Source organism: Salmo salar, chromosome 03 (assembly GCF_965601325.2).
Source record: "Salmo salar chromosome 03, fSalSal1, whole genome shotgun sequence".
NCBI lineage: Eukaryota > Metazoa > Chordata > Actinopteri > Salmoniformes > Salmonidae > Salmo > Salmo salar.
In genome coordinates this window covers 51512551-51532793 of record NC_138293.1, presented here as the reverse complement: position 1 = coordinate 51532793, position 20243 = coordinate 51512551, and the positions used below count along the sequence as shown (strand labels likewise).

At 41.1% G+C, this 20243-nt stretch overlaps 2 protein-coding genes across 3 annotated transcripts in view; one reads left to right on the top strand and one right to left on the bottom strand.

Annotated features, from left to right (window-relative positions):
* sez6l2 (seizure related 6 homolog (mouse)-like 2) overlaps window positions 1–20243 on the bottom strand; it is a 164252-nt gene that overhangs the window by 78209 nt on the left and 65800 nt on the right. The window contains exons 1-3 of one of the 2 annotated variants that reach the window (XM_014192147.3): window positions 8841–9284; window positions 7043–7119; window positions 5932–6060 (exon numbers count right to left, since the gene is read on the bottom strand). In XM_014192147.3, coding sequence (XP_014047622.1) covers window positions 5932–6060; window positions 7043–7100 — 187 coding nt within the window. In that variant the 5' untranslated portion in view covers window positions 7101–7119; window positions 8841–9284. Of the gene's footprint in view, window positions 1–5931; window positions 6061–7042; window positions 7120–8840; window positions 9285–20243 lie in introns of those variants that run through there. The other variant, XM_045714905.2, reaches the window with a different exon arrangement.
* Window positions 9524–20243, top strand: part of LOC145877583 (aspartate beta-hydroxylase domain-containing protein 2) — a 62559-nt gene continuing 51839 nt past the window's right edge. The window contains exons 1-2 of the mRNA XM_082973548.1: window positions 9524–9685; window positions 19044–19507. Coding sequence (XP_082829674.1) covers window positions 19058–19507 — 450 coding nt within the window. The 5' untranslated portion in view covers window positions 9524–9685; window positions 19044–19057. The remainder of the gene's footprint in view (window positions 9686–19043; window positions 19508–20243) is intronic.

Genomic DNA, 20243 nt, shown 5'->3' with positions numbered 1-20243 from the left:
TGGTTACTATTGCATTCACGTGGTAGCTACTGTGAACATGGCGACAGGGCAAGTCGTCTGCTCGCACGCCAATTAAAACGCAGTGCTGCAACCGTCTGATTCCCCAAATTAAAGATTCCTCTCATAGCTTGATTTCTGACCCTACGGGGGATCAATGACACCTTCAAGTCTTTCTATTCCTCCCTGTATACGTCTGCATTTCCATCAGATACTGCCAATATGACTAGATTTTTGGGTGAACTGGAGACACCCACAGTTGAGGCTGAAACGGCAGATGATTTTGATTCTCCTCCCATCCTTGAAGAAGTAATAAATTCAGCAGCGCTACAGCTCCAGCAGACAGACTTGGATTTTCAGCTTAGCCGCTCTGGTTTCAAATATCTCGGAGTGAATGTAACTCGTTCATTACATGCTCTTTTTTCTGCATACTTTGCTCCTCTCCTTACGCAAATTAAAACTGATTTTCAGAGATGGGGTAGCTTACCACTATCACTTATAGGAAGGATTAATGCTGTAAAAATGAACAGTTTACCCAAGTTCCATGATCTATTTTCAATCTAGGCCGTCATCGTAAATAAGAATTTGTTCTTAACTGACATTTTAACAAGATTAACCCATTGTTTTTACCAAAGTGCTTTTTAAAGTCAATCAATCAGGCTGTTAACACATTTTTCTGTGGAGGAAAGGTACCCAGAGTCAGTCGATCTTTACTTCAGAGATGCAAGTTTAGCGGAGGGCTTGCAATACCCAACTTTTTATACTATTACTGGGCAGACAACTTTCAGAAATGGCCATTCTGGTTACATACTCCAGGTGCCACCTAGAGGCACATTCTTGTATTTCTGCTTCTCTTCCTGCTTTACTCTGCTCTTCTCTCCCAGCATTTTACATTTTACATTTTAGTCATTTAGCAGACGCTCTTATCCAGAGCGACTTACAGTAGTGAATGCATACATTTCATACAATTTCATACATTTTTTTTTGTTTGGTTTTTTTGCTGGCCCCCCGTGGGAATCGAACCCACAACCCTGGCGTTGCAAACACCATGCTCTACCAACTGAGCTACAGCATCCCGCTCTTGCTATACTGGCAATCCTGTAGTGCTTTCCACACTTTCCACACCAGTTTTGAAGGCATTTAAAATTCTCCTCTGCATCTAATATGGGTCCTATTCATAAGAATCACTTATTCCCTGCTTCCCTAATAGATAATGCTTTCTCTTACTGGACAAGGAAAGACTTATATGTAGAATATATGGATATTTTTTCTAGTTTTCCCAACTTGCCCTCTAAATACTCTTTGCATCCATCACACTTTTTCTGTTACCTTCAAATTAGGCATTGTGTCTCCTCCCAATTGTCTGGCTTCCCTGCTCCACCCCCTTGCTAACCCTGGGATGGCATATTGACTATATTACCTCGACAGAAAGCAGTCATTTATCTGATCTATCTGTGTATTATGTCATTGGACAAACACTCCACCAACAAAACTAAATCTGCTTGGGAACGGGAAATGGGTGTTGAATATACACGAGTGGTGGGATGAGGCGATTGATAAAGTACAATCCAGATGGTCTGAAATATATACAAACGTAAATGATGAGTGTGATAGATGTCATGTCTCACCATGTGACCTTAGTCACATATTCATTTAATGCTCTAAACTACAAAATTACTGGGATTCTATTTTTAAAATGGTGTTTGAAATGAATCTGCAGCCATGTCCCTTGATAGCTGTTTTTGGTATTCCAGAATACTTGTTCTACTTGGACCCCAAACATGCTGATGTTGTTTTTACATCCTTATTAGCTCGACATAGATTTATTTTCCAGTGGAAGTCTGCTCAGCAGCCCCCCTCTACTTCTCAATGGCTAAATGATGTAATGTTCTTCCTAAAGCTTGAGAAGATTAAGTATTCTCTTAGGAGTTCCACTGATACATTTGTTAGAAAATGGCAACCATTTATATCATACTTCAATGGCTTGCAGAGGCTCCCCTCTGATGAGATGCTTTAAGGTTTCCCAGTAGGTATTTCCAGTAGTCATTACATAATAGGTACAGTCATCAATATAATGCTATCCAGTCCAAGCAAGTTGGTCTAAGGTTTACTATTAATTAATTTACTTATTTATTTCTGTTGCTCCACTTTTTGGGATGTGTTGTGTGGAGGGAGGAAGGTTGGGATTGTAGGCAGTCATTGTAAATAAGAATTTGCTCTTAACTGACTTGTCAAGTTAAATAAAGGTTGAATAAATAAAATACATTGATGTACATTTTGTAAAATTAAAAAAAAATATATATACAAAAAAAGTATTCATGTACACACGATACCCCATAATGGCAAAGCGAAAACAGGTGTTTAGAAATTTTTGCAAATTGATTAAAAATAAAAAACTGAAATAACATATTTACATAAGTATTCTGACCCTTTGCTATGAAACTCGAAATTGAGCTCAGGTGCATCCTGTTTCCATTTATCATCCTTGAGGTCAATTCAATTGATTGGACATGATTTGGAAAGGCACACACCTGTCTATATAAGGTCCCACAGTTGACAGTGGATGTCAGAGAAAAAAAACCAAGCCATGAGGTTGAAGGAATTGTCCGTAGAGCTCTGAGACAGGACTGTGTCGAGGCACAGATCTGGAGAAGGGTACCAAAAAATGTTTGAAGCATTAAAGGCCCCCAAGATCACAGTGGCCTCCATCATTCTTAAATGGAAGAAGTTTGGAACCACCAAGACTCTTCCTAGAGCTGGCCGCCCGGCCAAACTGAGCAATTGGGGCGGTAGATAGCCTAGTGGTTAGAGCATTGGACTAGTAACTGATAGGTTGCTAGATTGAATCCCCGAGCTGACAAGGTAAAAATCTGTCGTTCAGCCCCTGAACAAGTTAACCCACTGTCCCCAGTTAGTCATTGTAAATAAGAATTTGTTCTTAACTGACTTGCCTAGTAAAATAAAGGGTACATTTAAAAAAATAATTTAGGGAGAAGGGCCTTGGTCTGGGAGGTGACCAAGTACCTGATGGTCACTCTGACAGAGCTCTAGACTTCCTCTGTGGAGATGGGACAAGCATCTCTGCAGCACTCCACTAATTAGGCCTTTCACTCCACCAATCAGTGGCCAGATGGAAGCCACTCCTCAGTAAAAGCACATGACAGCCCGCTTGGAGTTTGCCAAAAGGCACCTAAAGAATCTCAGACCATGAGAAACAAGATTCTCTGGTCTGATGAAACCAAGATTGAATGCTTTGGCCTGAATGCCAAGAGTCACACCTGGAGGAAACCTGGCACCATCCATCCCTACAGTGAAGCATGATGGTGGCAGCATCATGCTGTGGAGATGTTTTTCAGTGGCAGGGGCTGGGAGACTAGTCAGGATCGAGGGAAAGGTGAACGGAGCAAAGTACGGAGAGATCCTTGATGAAAACCTGCTTCACAGCGCTCAGGACCTCAGACTGGGTCGCAGGTTCACCTTCCAACAGGACAACAACCCTAAGCACACAGCTAAGACAATGCAGGAGTGGCTTTGGGACAAGTCTCTGAATATCCTTGAGTGGCCCAGCCAGAGCCTGGACTTGAACCCAATTGAACAACTCTGGAGAGACCTGAAAATAGCTGTGCAGCAATGCTCCCCATCCAACCTGACAGAGTTTGAGAGGATCTGCAGAGAAGAATGGGAGAAACTCCAAATACAGGTGTGCCAAACTTGCTGCGTCATACCCAAGAAGGCTCGAGGCTATAACAGCTGCCAAAAGTGCTGCAACACAGTACTGAGTAAAGGGTCTAAATACTTATGTAAATATGATATCAGTTTTTTATTTATAATACATTTGCAAACATTTCTAGAAACCTGTTTTTGCTTTGTCATTACGGGGTATTGTGTGTAGATAATGGAAAAAAACGTTTTAATACATTTTAGAATAAGGCTGTAACGTAACAAAATGTGGAAATGGCAAAGGGTCTGAATACTTTCTGAATGCACTGTACATACACTGACCAAAATATAAACACAACATGCAACAATTTGAATTATTTTACTGAGTTACGGTTCATTTAAGGATATCAATCAATTGAAATAAATTCCTTAGGCCCTAATCTATGTATAACACATGACCGGGATTACAGATAGGCATCTGTTGGTCACAAATACCTTAAAAAAAGGTAGGGGTGGAGATCCGAAAACCAGTTAGTATCTAATGTGACCACCATTTGCCTCATGCAGTCTCCTTCGCATTGAGTTGATCAGGTGGTTGATTGTGGCTTGTAGAATGTTGTCCCACTCATCTTCAATGACTGTGCGAAGTTGCTGGATATTGGCGGGAACTGGAACACTGTCGTACACATCGATCCAGAGCATCCCAAACATGCTCAATGGGTGACATGTTTAGTGAGTATGCAGGCCATGGAAGATCTGGAACATTTTTAGCTTGCAGGAATTATGTACAGATCCTTGCGACATGGGGCCTTGCATTATCATGCTGAAATATGAGGTTGTGGCGGCGGATGAATGGCACGACAATAGGCCTCAGGATCTTGTCACAGTATCTCTGTGCATTCAAATTGCCAATCGATAAAATGCAATTGTGTTCGTTGGCTGTAGCTTATGCCTGCCCATACCATAACCCCACCGCCACCATGGGGCACTCTGTTCACAACGTTGACATCAGCAAACCACTCGCCCACACAGCGCCATACACGTGGTCTGCGGTTGTGAGGCCGCAGACCACGTGTATGTAAATTCTCTTAAATGACGTTGGGGGCGGCTTATGGTACAGAAATTAACATTATATTCTCTGCCAACAGCTCTGGTGGACATTCCTACAGTCAGCATGCCAATTGCACATTCCTTCAGAACTTGAGACATCTGTAGCATTGTGTTGTGTGGCAAACTGCACATTTTAGAGTGGCCTTTTATTGTCCCCAGCACAAGGTGCACAGCGTTGCTGCGCAGCTATTTTCGGGTCTCTCCAGAGATGTTCGATCGGGTTCAAGTCTAAATTTACATACACATGGTCTGCGGCACCTTGTGCTCTATAATCAGCTTCTTGACATGTCACACCTTTCACGTGAATGGGTTATCTTGGCAAAGGAGAAATGCTCAACAACAGGGATGTCAACAAATTTGTACACACAATTTGAGAGAAAGAAGCTTTTTGTGCGTATGGAACATTTCTGGTATTTTTCATTTCTGCTCATGAAACATGAGACCAGCACTTTACATGTTTTGTTTATATTTTTGGCAGGGGTGGACTCACTCGAGGTCTCAACTTACTGTTGAGAGTTAGAATTGTGGAATACACAAGGTGCCATTTCAAAATATGGTTTTGCATCAGCAGTTTTCTCTTGTGATGTCAGTCACTGAAAGTCACTCATGTCAGCTAACATTTTTTTGATTGTAAGTTATAGTAATAATGGTTGAAATACCAACCGGGGGGCCCACGTTGATAACAAATCACTCAGTCAGTTATCATATTTAAAAAATGCTAACATTTCTCCACAACCTATGGCAAAATGAGTAGAATTGCATGAAATTATTTATAAGATGTATACATTTTCTCAACACCCCATGGCAAATGTGTAGAATTGCAGGAAATGAACTGTAAAACTTAATTTCACTTAGGGCCCCAAAAGGACTGCATGTGTGGGTATTTTGTGGCCCCCACCCCCATCAAAGTTGCCCATCCCTGGTTTAAACACGCACAGTTTTGTCATGAGTGTGCTGATTGGTCCGCATCATGGCCCCCGCCTACCCTACACCACTGATGCCATCTTGATTCTATTTAAGCAGTTTGTTTTGGTGTATTTGAAAAGGGTTTTACAAATAAAAATACAGTATTACTGTTATTGTTATTATTAATTAGTAGTAGCATATGAATGAATATCAGTATTGATATAATAATCTAAAACTGCTACTGGTGAGCTATGCTACCTGTATCATCTGGGGCATGGCCCAGGTACTCCTTACTCAGAAGGGCTGCATGGATCAGCTTGCCCAATGGATGGGGACCAGGACTTGCTGTGGGAGGAGCCTCAGGGTCAGGGGTCACAAAGTTCAAGCCTAAGAGGAAAGAGATATATAATGACTTGTGAAAAAAATTAACTTCAGAGGAAATGGAGGAATTTAAACTATGATTGGCAAATTATATATATTTTTTAATTCAAAAAACATCTGTCACAAGAAACATTTCTGCGTCTTTCTCTCTCTCTCACACGCTTGTGCTGAGCGATTGGAGCTTTGAGGTCAGTTGATTACTAAAAATTAATCACCATTTTCGATTTTGATAATTTTTTAAAACATTAAATGCACTATGCATTATGTGGGTTGAATGCTGTAACACAGAGTAAATCAATTAATAAAAGTCCCATGATGGTAGGGACTGCCCATGACTGTTCATCACTTATATATTAACCATCAGTTATTCACATTACTTTAATAAAATATTTAAGTTGTTGTGTATATTACATTTGATTTAGTTGATGACTTATTTAATTCCAAATCATCATCTCATCTCTATAGAGCTGCTGGCCATGCTGTCTGACAAAGTCACTATTTTAGTAGTTTTTCAAAGTAAATTAGCCATACTTTTATGACTGCTGAATGCCAACTATCAATCACTTAGATCATATACGGTATTTTCAGGTAGAGAGACCTCGCAAATAAACTGCTCTCTACGTATCCCCTCTTGATTGCGTATTCTTCTCTCTTAGCAGGCGTAAAATATACAAATACCGGACAAGTTTAGCCGCAGAATGGATTATGATCATTGTAGTAAATTATTACATTTTCTACAGTAAACTACAGTATATAGAACATTGGCCTGTTGGAAACTACAACTCCCAACTACTAAGCACAGTTCGGGCATATGATCTGATTTATCTCTAGAGAAACTGCAGAAAAATAACCAACATTAATCGCTCAGCACTAACACACACACACACACACACACACACACACACACACACACACACACACACACACACACACACACACACACACACACACACACACACACACACACACACACACACACCCCCGTTACCTGTAGTTAGGTGGAGGATGGTGACAGATAGTGTCACAGCAAGAACTGTAGACGCCATGGTTTAGTATCAGAACAGCCTGACAGAGAGGGGAGGGAAACAGAAGTGGGGAGGGAAAGAGATTGTAAGGAAGGAAAGAAAGAAAGAAGAGCAGATACAACCTAAATGATTCCTTACTGCAGTATTGTACTTTATCAATCAGAACAACAGCACTAGCAACTACACTGATCATATATTAAAAACCTAAGCTTTAGAGCAGGGGTGTCAACATACGGAGGGAGTCCAATCCAGCTCGCAGGTGGAGTAAAAATATTTCAACAGGCAAGAAATATAACCAATTTCAGTGCAGCCCTTCGGACCTCATCGAAGACCGAATGAGGCCCCCAGAGCAAAATGAGTTTGACGCCCCTGTTTTAGAGAGACAGATATTACGATGTGCAGTCTTGGACCTGGGAATCTGTTCAATGGTCATTTACATTTTTGATTCCTAAAGAATATCGCATACACATGAGCTTTGGCCAACTGTCTTACTCCATCATAAGCCAAAGGTAATATTGCTCCCTCCATTGTTTACAAACAATAAACAAACAAGGTATAGCCTCAAAATGTTTAAACATGTTGTTTATTTATTTTATTTCACTTTATTTAACCAGGGAAGTAAATTAACAACAAATTCTACATTTACAAAATGTGTATTAGGGATGGTTACATTTCCCCAACCCATCCATCCCTAATGTACAAACCCCTCTCAATTCAAAGACAAATTAATGTAATCCAGGTGATAGTTTAAAACATGTATTTACATTTGTACATGCTATTGTTATTTGTAAACAATGGGGTAAAGAAACCTTATTTTAGGTTATGATAGCTTGCTCTCGAGTGGTGCAGCGGTCTAAGGTACTGCATCTCAATGCTAGAGGTGTCACTACAGACACCCTGGTTCAAATCCAGGCTGTATCACAACCAGCCGTGATTGGCAGTCCCATAGGACAGCGCACAATTGGCCCATCATCGTCCGAGTTTGGCCGGTGTAGGCCGTCACTGTAAATAAGAATTGTGCTAACCTTAAGAGACATAAATTCTATCAATGGGTATATCAAGCATTTCAATGTCATTGAACATATCCCCATATTGCATTTTGTATCTTTAAACCTACAATAAAAGTGCCTTGGTAAAGGTAAAATTGCTCCAAACGTGATATTATCAGCAGTGCAGCATTATCATTGGTGTTTTTTAGTGTTGCCTTCCATCAATGTCTCATCATGTAAATCTATCTCACAATATAAGATAAAGAGGAAAAGGCTATCACATTTCAGATTGTGAACACGTATTTACATTATGCGGGTCCTAAGGCCCAAGGGGGTTTAGATCCGTGGTCGTATGACATGCCTTCTGTGCTGTCACGGTCACTCAGATCTAAAATACTGTAATAGAGATCATATATCTGTATAGCTACATTAAACTAAACATGATAGGCCTCATAGAATAGGCCTATAATGTTAAGTTATGCATCGCAGGAGAATGTTTAATTCCTTCATGCTTTCAATGGCGTTCCGTTTTCTTTTTCAAAATATCCACCAAATCATTCTATTTGCTCGATAACCACTCTCACCGGACGGCTATGAAAAATGAATAGGCCTAATTTGTATTTGCGTCAGAGAAAATCAGGAGTATTTTTTATTTGGTTTAAGATTTCAATGCAGGTAGCGTTTGTTGTGCAATGTGATGGATTAGAAAAAGAGACCTGCGCTTATTATTAGGCCTATGCGTAATAGTTAGCAGCGAGGGAAGCATACGTACCTGGAAAATCACGTCCTGATCTATTCCCTTATTATTATGCGCTTCTCTTACACACCGGTATTCGCGTTTCAGTCAAAAATCGGGCTATTGTTGGTTGAGCTACGTTCTCTTTTACTGCGTTCCTTCGAGTCCCTTACGTAAAATACCAGCGCTGATGCTGCACATAAAATTTGTTTAAATTATAATTTGCTCCCACACGGCCCTGCTCTTTGTGTGAGTATGCAGGGGGCTTTGTGACTACACCCCTCTAATATCCTAATCACTACCATTGATCTTCCCAAATATGTGTAAAGGTATCCTGCTGTCTTCTGACTCCGCTCCCCCCCTTTCTCGTTGATGGTATGTCTATGCGCCTCTCTCTTATTTCTAGGCCCCGGAGCGAGCGGGTGGGTGGAACGCTGGTAGCTGGTTCTACCTGTATGGTTGAAGCGTTGGTGTGTGTGAGGGCATTTAAGTCGGGAGTCATAGCTCACAGATGCGCCCTGGTGGATGTTCGCAGATTTGCATGAACTTGGTTGTCTTGGCGAAGAGCTGTACACCAACAGTGCTGAAACAGCAACACACATCTAAAAGCCCAGGCTAGAGATGGGATAGCATGCAACATTTAAACTAAGATTGCCTATACCAAGCTAATTAGAATACAAAAATATTTTTTCACTTCAATTGACCAGACGATAAATAAATAAGTCTAAAATCATATACCCTTCGGTATTTTCCGTAAAGGAGGACATTATACTCTGGCGCTTTGCCGAAACATCGAATGCGGAACAAATTGTATCGAGTTGCATCGGCGCAGCCCATCAAGACAGATAGACAGTGAAGCACAGAAAAAAAGAGGGACAGTGGTGAGTCATTAGGCTACAATTAAAATGTATTAGAAACCATGCATGCACGCATACCAGATGCCTTTTAAATGGTAGCCTAGAAATTAATTTATATATTTAGATGTCGACTATTGTCAGAATAAATAGCCTAGGCTACTCAATGCTTTGTCCACCCCCTCTCTATATTTGGACATTATCCCGGGAACGCTTACAGTGATTGTCATCGACAAAACTACAAGTGAAAGGCTGTGATGGAAGTATCTGCGCAGTTGTGCTATGTTGTCAATATGTTTACTGAAATGTGCGCTGACGATGATACCTTATTAATGCACGGGAGGGGGCAGTTCTAGCGAGTGCTTTTTGTGTAAGCCAAAAAAGACCTTCGCTCATACAGTAAATCCTTTAAACGCGGGATACTGAATCTAATAGGCCTATGTATTAGGATGTGTGCAAGATTGTAAACTAATTTCAGACAAATTATAATATGATTCCTCAACTGCTATTTTTCCCCCTTTATTTTATCAGGGCGTCATGCTGAGACCAAGGTCTATTTTACAGATGAGCCCTAATTTACAGAAATTGTAGAAAATACACACATCAAAATATAAATACGAAATGCAAGCAGAAAGTAAAAAACTGTCATTAAAAACAAACACATTCATAAGTAACATAAGTCCTCAATCAGCTTTATGAATTGTCATAGAGGCACCAGAACATCAAATTTAAGAATATTATGAAGATTTGTGGAACAATAAGGTGCAAGAACACTAAAATCGGATTTAGGTAACTCAGTAGAGACCAAAGGAACTTCCAGAGTTCTCCATCCCTGAGACCACTTATTAGATGGCCTGCTATGGTGGAAGATTGAGAGGAAGACATATTCTGAGCTAAACTGACCAAGACACACCCCCAACAACACATAAAAATTATGGGCTTTTTAGGTGAGCGCTGATGCCATCCTGTGATAAACAGTGCTCACTTTGTCAAAGGCAGGGGCGCAACATATTTTGCTTGTACATTCCCAGCAAATGTTTGGACACACCTACTCATTCCATGGTTTTTCTTTATTTTTTACTATTTTCTACATTAGCCACCCTTTGCCTTGATGACAGCTTTGCACACGCTTGGCATTCTCTCAACCAGCTTCATGAGAAAGTCACCTGGAATGCATTTCAATTAACAGGTGTGTTGTTAAAAGTTCATTTGTGGAATTTCTTTCATTCTGAATTTGTTTGAGGCAATCAGTTGAGTTGTGACAAGGTAGGGGTGGTATACAGTATTTTACCAAATAGAGCTATCTTTACAACACAACTGATTTGCTCAAACGCATTAAGAAGGAAAGAAATTCCACAAATTAACTTTTAACAAGGCACACCTATTAATTGAAATGCATTCCAGGTGACTTCCGACTATCGAGATGACGAGCCAGCACAGGTGTAACCCATACTTACTAGCAAGGTGACAACAAATCGGTTCACCCTACGTGCTACCTCGAAATATAAATGGAAAAACCAAAACCGGTAATACCTTCCCCCTTAAGACAACAAATATATCCCATATTTTTGTTGGACAAATTTGCTCACAACCAACAGAAAATAACTTCCATCAACTTATATGCATCGCTACTTAAATGTGTCGCCTTTTACAATATAAACATGGTGTCTACTGACTGTCAACAGTTAAATACAAGACAAAAACAGCCACCTTTTAATTTTTTTCTCTATAAATATATTTCTATATATAGTTGCCTAAAACACAGAAGTTTTGAAAAAATTGTAAAATCATGTATGTTCTCTCATCCCTTTGGACGAGCACACCAAAACTAATCTCCAATATGGCAGAACGTGCATTCAAAATAAATTGTAAGCCTGGGCTACATACTGGCTAAACACAAAAACATATTGACTGCCCACCCTTGAAAGACAAAATCAGAAACCAAGTTGTCCTTACTACGGACTTGTAATATGAGACTCCAGTGAAGGAGTCGGCGGTTCGTGGAACTTGTCTTTTGCAGGGAAATGAGAGGGTTATAATCGGTGTAGACCACCAGAGGTGTAGAGACCGATACATAAACCTCGAAGTGCTAAAGAGCCAGTACCAAGCATCCTCGATAGTCGAGTTGTGTTTTTGATATGAGGCCAATTTCTTGGAAAAATACCCCACAGGGTGCTCAACATTTGTATCGTCTTTCTGTAGATGCACAGCCCCTGCTCCTACATTGCTGTCATTGGTGTAAAAAGCAAATGGACAACGGAAATCCAGAGCAGCTAGCACCAGTGCAGAGACCAAAAGAGTCTTTGTCTTCTCAAATGCCTCCTGACTGTCGATGCTCCAACAGAAAATGACTTTCAGACTGGTCAATCTGTAAGTGGTGCATCAACCTGGGCAAAGTTCTTGCAAAAAGCCAAGTAGTAGCCAGCCTTTCCCAAGAATCAGCACAGAAGCTTGCACTGGAAGGTTATTGATGGCCTCCACTTTTTCGGACTCTCCCTTGCCCCACCACCTTCCCGAGATATTTCACTGTTGCTTTTTCACTCTTTGCAATTTCACTCTTTGACAGGTTAATTGTCAGGTTGGCAGCTGCGAAACGCCAAACAGACTCCTAATATCCTGAAGGTGTTGGGGCCAGGTGGTGCTAAATATGACCACATCCAAATATGCTTCAGCATTTTCTAGGCCACATAGCACGATGTGCACGAGCCTTTGAAACATGTCTCTGGCATTTCCTAACCTGAACGGGAGACAAAGGTAGGCACGCTCAGTTAGAGGGACCTGCCAATATCTCTTCAGCAGATCAAACTTGCTAACGTACTTAGTAGCACCAACAAGGTCCACACAATCATCGACCCTGTGCAAAGGGTACGAGTCTGACTTAGTAATGGCATTGAGTTTCCGAAAATCGGAAACAAAACAGCAGAGACCTATCCGCCTTAGGTACTAAAATACAGGGCGAACTCCACTGACCGTTGTCATGTTGTGCAATGCTGTGCTCAAGCATGAACTCCACCTCACTGTGGAGCTTCTCTCTCTCTTTTCAGGATTCACTCGATAGGCATGTTGTTTGATTGGGTCAGAGTCCCCAAATGTAATGGAGCTTCTCTCTCTTTTTAGGATTCACTCGATAGGCATGTTGTTTGATTGGGTCAGAGTCCCCAAATGTCATGCTCTAGTACATTTGTCTGAGTTGGCACATCTGAGAATAAACCCCGATATTCTAAAAGCAGTGAAACATTGTTTCCTTTTTCCTTCCGAGACGAGTGTGCCAAAATACAGCAAGGTTTTCTAGAATCTCTGAGTTACTCAATCGTCCAATATGCACAGGGTGTATTGGGCTTTCCTTGTGCTCTTGAGGAAGACTATAGTCAACAGTGACAGCAGCAAAACATCACTATCGGTTTCCACCGACTTGTCCGCCTGATCGTAGCGGGTGAAGTATGGTTTCAACATGTTGACATGACACAGGCATTTTTTTTGTTCTTGAGCTCCGGCATGGTGATGATGTAATCCAGATGACATGTTTTTCAGTATGGGGTAAGGGCCTGAAAAGCGAGCTTGCAACGGTGACCCCAGAACGGGAAACAAAACCAACATCGAAAGTGCGGTTTCAGGCGTTTTGATTGTACCAAACTTTCATTTTCGTTTGCGCCTTCTCCAGATTCTCACTGGCAGACTCGCTGGCGTGGTGAGATCTGTATCAAAAAGCACTAACGTTCGCCAACAGATTTGTTTTTAAGGTGTTTGTTGTCTTGAAACAACCACTCTCTCAGCAAACTCAAAGGATCTCTGACATGATATTCAAACGAGCTCATTTGGACTAAAACCGAGAGATTCCTGAACAACCTCCCATGCTGCAAACAGCAGAAGAGGGACACCTTCGTTCCAGTCATTCTCAAACTCAAAACAGTTAGCTCTCAACATGGACTTCAAAGTCTGATGAAGTTTCTCAAGAGCACCTTGAGACTCTGGGTGGTAGGCACTAGAGAGGCAATGGGTAACATTGAAGACATTTGATATGAAATTCAAACCTTGGTCCAACTACACTACCTGCTGAAGTCCAAATGTTGAAAATAATTTCATCAGGGCCTTAACAATATTGGGAGACATGATTTTCCTCAGAGGATTGACCTCAGGGAAACGAGTGACAGCGCACGTAATGGTCAAGAGAAACTGATTACCACTCTTTGCTTTGTACAAAGGACCAACACAATTCACCAGAACCCTGTTGAAAGGCTTTCAAAAGCAGGAATAGGCTGCAAAGGTGCAACCAGTACAGCTTGGTTCGGTTTACCCGTCTGCTGGCAAACACAACATGATTTACAGTAAGCCACAACATCCTGTTTCAGACCAGGCCAGAAGAAGTTACGCAAGATCCGGTCATATGTCTTGATGGCCTGCCATAATACCATATTAAGCCAACCTCAGCATCTTTTGTCGAAGCGTAACTGGAACGACAATTTGAGAGGCACTCAGGAGGTTTAGGGAAATCAGGATCACCCATAAACATCGGAGAGATCGACCATGGTGGGATCTCTGACATCCTCCTCGACATTAGACTTGCTCCCAGCAACTTTCTTACACATAGCACGCTGGGAACACAGTGTTCCTTTACTCTGGGTTCCTTACAAATGACAGGATTTGGCACGACCTTCCCTCCAGCCAAATTGTTTCCCAAAATGAATAAGACCCCTTCACCGGTAGGCTAGGCCTCACTCCAACGACAACGGTACCAGAAATAAGATCAGACTCGAGTTCCACATTACTGTATACAAAGGAACTTCCATGAAACAAATCTCCCCACCTTGTACTACCAGACTATCAGTTGCTGAATTGTCAGACAAAGAAAAACACCCTCCAAAATGAAGGATTGGTCTGCCCAAATGTCTCAAAGTATCTTTACCAGCTGCTTAAAAGTATCTCCACTCTGCAGAGACATAAACCTGTCTGAAACAAAGGGTTCATACACATATTTTCCAAAATCTTGTTTAGGAGATACGTACATCAATCCCAACCAGACTTAACCTCTTGACGGTCGCCTAGGATAGGGGGCGCCACGCGCATTTTGAAACAAATTTGTGCCCATTTTAAACGGCCTACTACTCAAACTCAGAAGCTAGGATATGCATATAATTAATACTTGTGGATAGAAAACACCCTAAAGTTTCTAAAACTGTTTGAATGGTGTCTGTGAGTATAACATAACTCATATGGCAGTCAAAACCCCGAGACAGATTGAAACAGGAAGTGGAATTCTGAATTGCGAACTCAACTTCATCACATTGCCTATTAATCACACCGTGAGCTATGGTTCATTGAGCACTTCCTATAGCTTCCACTAGATGTCCCCAGTCTTTACAAAGTGGTTTGAGTCTCCTACTGTTAAAACTGAATGAATGAGACGCTGTGGAATGTGGTCACACGGAGAGGGCCATCACCATTATGACGCCGGCGCCCCTGGTTACCCTCCCCTTTCGAAACGTTTTGAAACACAATGCAATCGTCCCCCTCGAATCTTATTGGCTCTCTTGTTGAAAAACGCCCTGAAGATTTATGTTATACAACGTTTGACATGTTTGAACGAACCTAAATGGGAAAAAAATGCATTTTCTCGAAATGGCTGTCCCGCGGCCGACGGAGCATTTGGATCAGCCTTCAGACGCGCTACCAAGAACAAGCTCTTGGAACATAAAGGAGTAATTTTTTCGAACTAAAATACATTTGTTGTGGACCTGGGATTCCTGGAAGTGCTTTCTGATGAAGACAACCAAAGGTAAGGGATTATTGACAATAGTATACAAGACTAGATGTGATATGCGATTGTTCCAAGATGGCGCTGACCTGTAACGTTAGCCTATTTTTCAGAGTATCGCATCCCCTTTCATCGCAAAGTATGATTACCCAGTAAAGTTAATTTTAAATCTGGCATTACAGGTGCTTTCAAGAGATATTCATCTATAAATCTTAGAATGACAATATTACATTTTAAAAATGTTTTCGAATAGTAATTTAGTAAATTGTAGCTCTGTTTCATCGGATGCATTTGAGGGAAAATAGTTAGTCAACGTTACGCACCGATGTAAAATGCTGTTTTTATATATAAATATGAACTTTATCGAACAAAAGAATGCATGTATTGTGTAACATGATGTCCTAGGTGTGTCATCTGATGAAGATTGTCAAAGGTTAGTGCTGCATTTAGCTGTTTTTTGGTTATTTGTGATGCATGTGGTTGGTCGGAAAATGGCTATGTGGCTACTTTTACGATATACTCCTCTAACATAATCTAATGTTTTTCTTTTGCTGTAAAGCCTTTTTGAAATCGGACAACGTGGTTCGATTCAGGAGAGGTGTATCTATAAAACGATATAATATGAAGAAAAAAATTGAAAAAAAATTATTATTACATTTTGTTATGCTAATGGTGATATGATTTTTCGCTGGATGTCCAGGCCGCACAGGGGTTAAAGGCTCCCACAAGAATAAACATATTTTTCTCTCTCTGTTTTCTGTTTTAACCTAGGACAATGTGTCCTTTCTCACGGCAGTAATGAAAAACTAGCGGATACAAAAAAACAGTTTTCTGCCGATCTTTATCTTTGGGCACTGTAGAAAAAGACTGAAACCTAGTAGTATGAGGTGAATTCACTGGTTTGCTATTTGTGAAAGGACTAACTACTGGGTGCTTTGTTTGTGAAGTTAATTTTGTGTCAACACAAACTCATTTTCAAGGACTGCAGCTTTCTCAAGAGTGAGATCCTTGTGCTCATAAATGTAGGTCTTAACCCTTTCTTGAAGGCAATTCTTGAACTGTTCGAGAAGTATGAGTGTGTTTTAATCCTCCAGGTCCTTGACCTCTTGAGGACCACACCACTGATCAAAAAGACATACTTGTTCCCTTGCAAACTCAACATGGCTTTGTGATTCTGTCTTTCGTAATTTGTTGTTGTCTGTATGCCTCTGGGACCAACTCGTAAACCCGAAGGATAGCAGCTTTAACAGTGTCATAATCTGAACTCTGGTCAAGAGATAAAGTGGCATATACATTGAGCCCTTCTCACAACAACACTTTGGAGGAGCAGTGACTAAATATCTCACGGCCATTTTAGGGATGTGGCAATCCGCTCAAACAAAGTAAAATATACATCCACCTATTTTTTGTTGAAAGGCCGTACAAGCCGGCTGTTCCGACCAAGATCAAACTCTGAGGGTGCAGGATAGCCTGACTGGATTCTGAGGGCTTCCAGATCCATCTCTTAACCTGTTAGGGCTAGGGGGCAGTATTGACACGGCCGGATAAAACACGTAACCGATTTAATCTGGTTACTACTCCTGCCCAGTAACTAGAATATGCATATAATTGTTTGATTTGGATAGAAAACACCCTAAAGTTTCTAAAACGGTTTGAATGGTGTCTGTGAGTATAACAGAACTCATATGGCAGGCCAAAACCTGAGAAGATTCTAAACAGGAAGTGTCCTCTCTGATCATTTCTTGGCCTTCTATAACCTCTTTATCGAAAACAGAGGATCTCTGCTGTAACGTGACATTTTCTAAGGCTCCCATAGGCTCTCAGAAGGCGCCAGAACGTTGAATGATGACTGCAGTCCCTGGCTGAAAAACAGTAGCGCATTTGGATAGTGGTCGATTTTAAACAGCGTTTGACATGCTTCGAAGTACGGTAATGGAATATTTTGAAATATTTTGTCACGATACGCGCCGGCGCGTCACCCTTCGGATAGTGTCTTGAACGCAAGAACAAAACGCCGCTATTTGGATATAACTATGGATTATTTGGAACAAAAACAACATTGGTGTGGAAGTAGAAGTCCTGGGAGTGCATTCTGACGAAGATCAGCAAAGGTAATCCAATTCGTCTTATAGTAAATCTGAGTTTGGTGAGTGCCAAACTTGGTGGGTGTCAAAATAGCTAGCCTGTGATGGCCGGGCTATCTACTCAGAATATTGCAAAATGTGCTTTCACCGAAAAGCTATTTTAAAATCGGACACCGCGATTGCATAAAAGAGTTCTGTATCTATAATTCTTAAAATAATTTATGTTTTTTGTCAACGTTTATCGTGAGTAATTTAGTAAATTCACCGGAAGTTTCAGTGGGTATGCTAGTTCTGAACGTCACATGCTAATGTAAGAAGCTGGTTTTTGATATAAATATGAACTTGATTGAACAAAACATGCATGTATTGTATAACATAATGTCCTAGGAGTGTCATCTGATGAAGATCATCAAAGGTTAGTGCTGCATTTAGCTGTGGTTTTGGTTTTTGTGACATATATGCTAGCTTGAAAAATGGGTGTGTGATTATTTCTGGCTGGGTACTCTCCTGACATAATCTAATGTTTTGCTTTCGTTGTAAAGCCTTTTTGAAATCGGACAATGTGGTTAGATAAAGGAGAGTCTTGTCTTTAAAATGGTGTAAAATAGTCATATGTTTGAAAAATTGAAGTTTTTGCATTTTTGAGGTATTTGTAATTCGCGCCACTCTATACCATTGGATATTGGTGAGGCGTTCCGCTAGCGGAACGTCTGTCCTTAAGGTCCTGGAGTGGCCTAGCCAGTCTCCAGACCTTAATCCCATAGAAAATCTGTGGAGGGAGCTGAAGGTTCGCGTTGCCAAACGTCAGCCTCAAAACCTTAATGACTTGGAGAAGATCTGCAAAGAGGAGTGGGACAAAATCCCTCCTGAGATGTGTGCAAACCTGGTGGCCAACTACAAGAAATGTCTGACCTCTGTGATTGCCAACAAGGGTTTTGCCACCAAGTACTAAGTCATGTTTTGCAGAGGGGTCAAATACTTATTTCACTCATTAAAATGCAAATCAATTTATAACATTTTTTACATGCGTTTTTCTGGATTATTTTGTTGTTATTCTGTCTCTCACTGTTCAAATAAACCTACCATTAAAATTATAGACTGATCATTTCTTTGTCAGTGGGCAAACATACCAAATCAGCAGGGGATCAAATACTTTTTTCCCTCACTGTACTCATTCCTGGGTTTTTCTTTATTTGTACTATTTTCTACATTGTAGAATAATAGTGAAGACATCAAAACTATCAAATAACACATAAGGAATCATGTAGTAACCAAAAAAGTGTTAAACAAATCAAAACATATTTTATATTTGAGATTCTTCAAAGTAGCCACCCTTTGCCTTGATGACAGCTTTGCAAACTCTTGGCATTCTCTCAACCAGCTTCACGAGGTAGTCACCTGGAATGCAGAAGATAGCCCTATTTAGTTATAGTCCAGGGCTTTATTTGTGTCTGGAAAACCGGCACCTATTGATATCTCTCTCGATTCCTCCTTCTATAGCATACTTATCTCCTGCTCTTTCTCCTTTACTTCCCCTCTGTTATTTCAGTTCATCACTGTAGGATGGACTGGCCCATGGATCTGCTCCCATTGCCCCCCTGTGCTGTGCTGGGGGTCCGTCCTCTGAATGGGCTCCTGTGGACCCTGCTGCTCCTCTTCCTATGGTATTGTTACAGGGTGGGCTCTGACCCACCAGCTCCAGGCCGAGCCATCCCAGGTAAGCACAAGTCCGGCTCCAGGCGCTCTGTGTTGTCCCGCGCCAGCAGCTGTGCTGGAGCAGTGTGCAGAGCCACATCAAATGTGGCCACTGGCGATCGGGGGACTCCCTGCATCACCATGGAGACGGGAGAGGAGGAGCAGGAGCAAGGCTACCTGACCCCTGTGCTGAGCCATGCCCTGTTCCCAGCCCAGGCCACAGCGAGTGGCAGGAAGCTGTATGCAGCACTGCAGGAGTATGCAAAGCGCTACAGCTGGGCTGGCATGGGACGCATTCATAAAGGACTCCGGGAGCAGGTAATGTGAAATCTGAAATTTACAGTCATTTCAATGAATGAATGATATAACCATTGATTTTTGAATAATATGAAATGCCTCATGATCTTAATACAACTGTCTAACCCCATCATTACCCAAAAGATGGTGGTTGGTTGGTCACACTTTATTTGGATAGTACGGATAATCCATCTGTAGATGCTCTACACATGGTCATACTATCAACAAACTATATTTTCATAAGCAACTGGAAAGGGAAATGGGGATACCTAGTCAGTTGTACAACTGAATGCATTGAACTGAAATGTGTCTTCCGCATTTAACCCAACCCCTTCTAAGTTTTGCGATTAGGGATAGGTATAGAATAAAGGTAAGGGTTAAGGGTTAGGACAAGGGTTAAATTTAGGGTTAAGGCTTAGGGTTAGTAGAAATGTTACTAATAGTCTGTAGAGCATCTAGAGATGGACTATCCAAATAAGGTGTTAGTGGTTGATTTACTCCATTGTTTGTAAACCAAGTGATTGTGTATCTGTGCCAATACTGGAAAGAATTGCCTGCATTTTTAAAAGACACCAGATGAAACCGATATTAAAGGTGAATCAGAATCTCAGGTTCCACCTACACACTTAAAAGGCCCAATGCTGCTGTTTTTATCTCAATATCAAATCATTTCTGTGTAAACTTTTGTTCTGCCCTCACAATGTGTAAGCTACAAAGCTTGGCAGACAGCTTACACTCTTCCAATAAAGAATCAGGG